This window comes from Pelobates fuscus, chromosome 12 (assembly GCF_036172605.1).
Source record: "Pelobates fuscus isolate aPelFus1 chromosome 12, aPelFus1.pri, whole genome shotgun sequence".
Lineage (NCBI taxonomy): Eukaryota > Metazoa > Chordata > Amphibia > Anura > Pelobatidae > Pelobates > Pelobates fuscus.
The window spans coordinates 32,120,969-32,127,228 of NC_086328.1; the positions used below are offsets into that span (position 1 = coordinate 32,120,969).

Consider the following 6,260-nt stretch of genomic DNA (forward strand, 5'->3'; position numbering starts at 1 on the left):
CCCCTTCCCCCAATTCCATTCTCTCTCTGCACAAACCAACTTCTTTCCTAACTCCATTCTCTCCCTCGATCAAGTTCTTCCCCAACTCCATTCTCTCTCTTCCTCCCAACCAACCAACCAACCCCATTCCTTCAACTCCATTCTCTTTCCTCAGTGAAATCCCTTCATCAACTCTATTATCTTTTCATTCTCTTCCAACCAACCCCTTCCACCAACTCAATTCTCTTTTCTTCATGCAGCACTTCCCCTAACTCCATTTATTTTCATTCTCTCTCTCCCTTTTTAACCAACCCCTTCCCAAACTCTGTTCTCTCTCCCAACCAACTACTCCACTGACTCCTTTCTCTCTCCCCACTTACCAACCACCTTTCTGACTCCATTCATTCTCATTCTCTCTCTCTCTAGTCATGACACTCCTTAGTTAATATGCCTTTGTGCAGTACTCACACTCACCACTGTTTCTGTTTGGCACTGTTTCTCATTTCTTTTCGTTAAGCACTACACCTGGCCCTTCTTTAGCACCTATATATTCTGGTTTCTCCCCTCACTCCCTGTCAGATCATTATCCTTCATCCTGTATCTGCTGTCTGCTGGTTCCAGCGATTCTGACTCCTTGCTCCTTGCTCCTGTGTCGTGTCGTGTATCCTGATCCTGTGTTCCTGTTCCGATGTCCTTATGGTCCTGTGTTCTCGTCTCTGCCGTGTCCTGTGCCTCCCGTTCCAGTGTTCGCTTGCAGTATTCCTGCCTAAACTCCATTTCCAGTGATTCTGACCTTGCTGCCTTATTTTCGTGTGACCTGCTTTGGGCTTTGCTCCTTGGTGTTTTTTATTAAGTGCTTGGTGGCTTAGGATCTGTGCCCCACTTATATTCTGTGGTGGCTGCACTATCCTGCCTAAGGCCTTTACTTTTGCCTAAGGACTATCACATGTACTCTGCCTGCTCTATTGTATTTATATTGATTTCTTGTGTGTGTGTGTGTGTGTGTGTGTATATATATATATATATATATATATATATATATATATTTGTGGCATTGTACACAATTTTTTTGTATATATTATCCTTTGGTTTTTGATTGCTCCATTCATCGTGTCCTTGCATTATTTCTCTGCTAAGTGGGTTCCCACATTTAAAGGGACAGTGCTGTTGCAGGGCAGCACCCCTTCATGCCATTACATCTCTCTAGTATATATTTACATAATGACCAACATGCAAATTGCCCAAGTCTGTGAGACTTCAAATAATTCTAACCTCTCCAAGATGTGTCATGAGCACACCCCCGCGGAAAGTTCTCTATCATAACATATTTGTATTCACAAATAAGAAAATCCTCAACTAAGCAAAACTCACTTTTTTCACACACCACTTAACCTGTATTAAGATCTTTTGAAAAAATGCTTAAAAAGCAGCCAACTAACACATGATTGTTCGATCAACAGATTGATTTACACAAATTATAATGTCCTCTAACATCACACCACTGCTAAACCTAGTCAAATTCATAGTCAACACACTAATATGATATAACTGGAAATTAACAATAATAATCTGGATATTAAAGCCAAATTCATCATTAATCATTTTTAAAGTCCATTATTTTCTGCGGTTATATAACAGTATAAGGTTACATAAACTGTTAGTACAATGAAATATTTTCAGGTTCCCCAAATCTAAAGATGTAGATTTATGGCTTAACCCCTTAAGGACACATGACATGTGTGACATGTCATGATTCCCTTTTATTCCAGAAGTTTGGTCCTTAAGGGGTTCAAGGGTCGCTGTAGACACCCAGATCACTTTACCTGATTGAAATGGCCTGGTTGCAGTGCCCCTGTCCCCATTAACCCTGCAGATAAAAACATTGCAGGTTTAGAGAAACTGTAAGTACTTTTAGTGGCTGTCTCTCTGGTTCTTCCTGACTTTTCACAGAGTTTAACTCTGTGAAACAAGGCTGACGTCCTCACGCTCTGCATGAGGCCATCTAATGTCTTGCAAATTCTCATAAGAAAGCATTGGTTCAATTGGTATGGGGAAGGCCTAATGTGGAAGACAACGCCGAGTGACCTCTGTGCTGGAGTCAGGAAAGTGTCTAAAGGGGGGGGTTAGTCCTTTAAGTCAGTGCTCCCCAACCTTTTTATCGCCGCGGACCGGTAAACATTTGATAATTTTTCCGTGGCCCACTTGTTTTGATTTAATAAGACAAAAAAAAAACCAGTCACATATATTAAAAAAACACGCAGACACATACATAGTCAGAAAATCACAAACACAGTCACATAAAGACATAGACTCAAAATTGTGTGTATGTGTGTGTGAGCGGTGCAGTGTGTATGTGAGGGTGGCAGTGTGTGTGAGAGTTGCAGTGTGTGTGTGTTTGGGGCGGTGTGTGTATGGGGGGCAGTGTTTGCGGGGCAGTGTGTGTAGTGTGTGTATGGGGCAGTGTTTGGGGGCAGTGTGTGTAGTGTGTGTATGGGGCAGTGTGTGTAGGGCTGTGTGTGTACTGTGTGTATGGGGCAGTGTGTGTATGGGGGCAGTGTGTGTATGGGGAGTAAGGAGGGTAGGGAGGCTTTTTTTTATTTATTTAATTAAATATAATATATTGATGTCCCCCCTCCCTTCTTACCTTTACTGGGAGGAGGGGGGACATTTCTTAGTCCCTGGTGGTCCGGTGGGGATTCCCTGGTGGTCCGGTGGTGGTGAGATGAACTCTAGCCAGTTACAGGGCTAGAGTTCACTCTCGCGAGATTTGGAGCGTTGCCGTGGTTACCACGGCAACGCTCCAAATCTCGCGAGAGGAGGACCCGGAGGAGCTGCAGGTAAGAGCTCCTGGGTCCTCTCTCCCTCCCCTGCCGGCTGCCAGCACCGTGCCTGCGGACCGGGGAGGGAGATCTCTGATCTCCCCTCCGGTCCGCAGGCACATTGCAGGGCTGGCACTTGGGCAATGCCAGCCCTGCATTAGCCGGCAGGCTCGCACACCCCTGGGCGGCCCGGTACCGTTTGATCCACGGACCGGTACCGGTCCGCGGCCCGGGGGTTGGGGAACACTGCTTTAAGTGCACTGGTGGGGTGGTTGGGGCAGAGGGGCACTATAGTGTTAGTAATACAGCTTTGTATTCCTTTGTAAGACTTTTATTTAACTACACTGGTTCTGCATAAAACGTATTGTCAGGAGCAGTATAAGCATCATTTATAAAACCAAAATATATCTGTGATATAATTTATTTCTTTATTAACACATCATTTCATTCAAAAACAGTGTTTATATTTTGTTGTTGTTGTTGCTTTTTAGATGTTTGAAGTCTGAGACTTAAAGGAACACTATAGTCACCTAAATTACTTTAGCTAAATAAAGCAGTTTTAGTGTATAGATCATTCCCCTGCAATTTCACTGCTCAATTCACTGTCTTTATCCTGTTCAATCACTTTGTTTCTGTTTATGCAGCCCTAGCCACACCTCCCCTGGCTATGATTGACAGAGCCTGCATGGAAAAAAAAACTGGTTTCACTTTCAAACAGATGTAATTTACCTTAAATAATTGTATCTCAATCTCTAAATTGAACTTTAATCACATACAGGAGGCTCTTGCAGGGTCTAGCAAGCTATTAACATAGCAGGGGATAAGAAAATCTTAATTAAACAGAACTTGCAATAAAGAAAGCCTAAATAGGGCTCTCTTTACAGGAAGTGTTTATGGAAGGCTGTGCAAGTCACATGCAGAGAGGTGTAACTAGGGTTCATAAACAAAGGGATTTAACTCCTAAATGGCAGAGAATTGAGCAGTGAGGCTGCAGGGGCATGTTCTATACACCAAAACTGCTTCATTAAGCTAAAGTTGTTCAGGTGACTATAGTGTCCCTTTAAATTTGGAACCCACAGGCTTCCTTAATTTCTTGCAATCTGTAAGTCGGTACCTGTCACATAGCAGTTACCCTAACTCTTACTCTATTTTGCACCTCACATTGTATTGATTTTTAGAATACTACTGTTCTAATGCTTTCTGCAACTCAATATAGACCTACTACGGCTTTTCTCTTACGTATAGTGACACCAGCTGGGTTACTGATATAGCATTGTGGATTTACTCTTACCACCTCACAATTTGACATTTGGGGATATAAAAGTTAGATGAATTGGCTGTCATGCTTACAATTATTTAATATTATTTTTATTATTTATAAAGCGCCAACAAGTTCCGTAGCGCTGTACAATGGGTAGACTAACAGACACTTATTTGTAACCAGACACGTTGGATGCACAGAAACAGAGGGTTGAGGGCCCTGCTCAATGAGCTTACATGCTAGAGGGAGTATGATATGATAGAATGATTTTCTTAATTGGCTACACCAGTGACTATAGTCCCACTGTTGCATTAGGTGTCTTTAGATATATGTGGATAAGATTTATCACTGTCATGCTATCATGATTACAATGTTTGGTAGAGTTCTAAAAGTGAAATAAACACCAACTAAAAGTATCTGCCAATCCCACCAGCTTTCGTAGCCATTGCCCTGCTTTTTGAACTTTTGTACCATTTTTGAAATCATAACACATACGTTTCCCTTATACAGGTCTAACATCGAAATCTGGGAAAGTGCAATGTGGTAAAATTACACCGACCTAACCGTTTTGCCTGTCATATTTTTGGCAGAGAATTGTAAGCATTGTTTTACCACATCTGGGGATCTTCTGTTGGCCACTCCTGATGTATGGGGGGACCCCATGATGTTTTATCAGAGTACCTATAATTTATCAACTTTTTATATTTAAAAGGTTTCTTAGAGGTAAAGAAGCTGAGTTGGCAACGATCTCTTTTAATCCTACATTGATCTAAACAATTTTTGTTTGTTTATAATTTATAAAGCAGGCTCTAGTGAATTTGTTTCCAAAACTAAGATAGGCGATTGAGAAATGTATTTATATTGGGAATAAGACACCACTTAATGAAATTAATTAACAAGAGATTCCAAGCTGTGTAGAATACTCAAAAAGGGAGTTTTTTTGCACTCGGAGAAAAAAAAAGCAAAAATAGAGACAATAAGATTGGTATATTATCTGCCCACAAATTGTAAATGATATATCCTATAAATGTATGTAAAGTTAGTTATTTTTTTTTTTTTTTTGTTTGACCTGAAAAATGAAGTATGTGACAGGAGATCCACGGCCTAGAAATGTCCTTTATAATGATACAATGATACAACACATGGTATTTAAATGGATCCGAAAGACAAAGGCAGAGAACAATCAAATACTAAACTACCCAGAGATACATACGCAAAAAAAAATATATAAATATATATACACATCTACATATACACTTATATTCATAAACATAGAATGTGACGGCAGATAAGAACCATTCAGCCCATCTAGTCTGCCAAATTTTCTAAATACTTTCATTAGCCCTGGCCTTACCTTATAGTTAGGATAGCCTTATGCCTATCCCACGCATGCTTAAACTCCTTCACTGTGTTAACCTCTACCACTTCAGCTGGAAGACTATTCCATGCATCCACTACCCTCTCAGTAAAGTAATACTTCCTGATATTATTTTTAAACCTTTGCCCCTCTAATTTAAGACGATGTCCTCTTGTTGTGGTAGTTTTTCTTCTTTTAAATATGGTCTCCTCTTTTACTGTGTTGATTCCCTTTATGTATTTAAATGTTTCTATCATATCCCCCTGTCTCGTCTTTCCTCCAAGCTATACATGTTAAGTTCCTTTAACCTTTCCTTGTAAGGTATTTATATAAAGATAAATATAGATTACCTGAACACATGGAAAATCATATTTTAACAGAAACACGAACAAAAATAGTGTTCAGAGTTTTACAGACATGTTTCTACCTATTCTCCTTTGTAACTATGTGGTTTAAGTCTGTTTTTACTGGGGAACATTTCACTTGGCCCACAGACCTGTTATCTAGTACAACTGTTGAACAACTACATCTCCCAGAATGCTTTGTTAGCCTTTAGACATGTGAGGTGCCGTTCTAAAACAGCTGGAGATCTACCTGTGTATACTAGACTCTTCCTGTGTCTCCTTTAATACCTCAACAAAGTACTCACCACACTCCAGCATATCAGATGGTTGGTATCAGGGTCTTCGACCAGTGTCCAAAGCTTAGTAAGGAAGGCTGGCACATTGTTACAGTACCCATCCATCGCCAGGGCATTGGCAGATTCCTGCATGTTGATAGATTCTTGCTACTCACACTCCATGCCGTTGAGGTGGTACGGTGTTAGGGACTGCCGAGAGGGACC

At 40.8% G+C, this 6,260-nt stretch overlaps 1 protein-coding gene across 1 annotated transcript in view; it reads right to left on the minus strand.

The window, feature by feature from the left end:
- LOC134578405 (heat shock factor protein 4-like) overlaps positions 1-6,260 on the minus strand; it is a 61,328-nt gene extending 55,068 nt beyond the window's left edge. Inside the window, exon 1 of the mRNA XM_063437405.1 lies at positions 6,066-6,260. Within this exon, the coding sequence (XP_063293475.1) occupies positions 6,066-6,188 (123 nt within the window). The 5' untranslated portion in view covers positions 6,189-6,260. The remainder of the gene's footprint in view (positions 1-6,065) is intronic.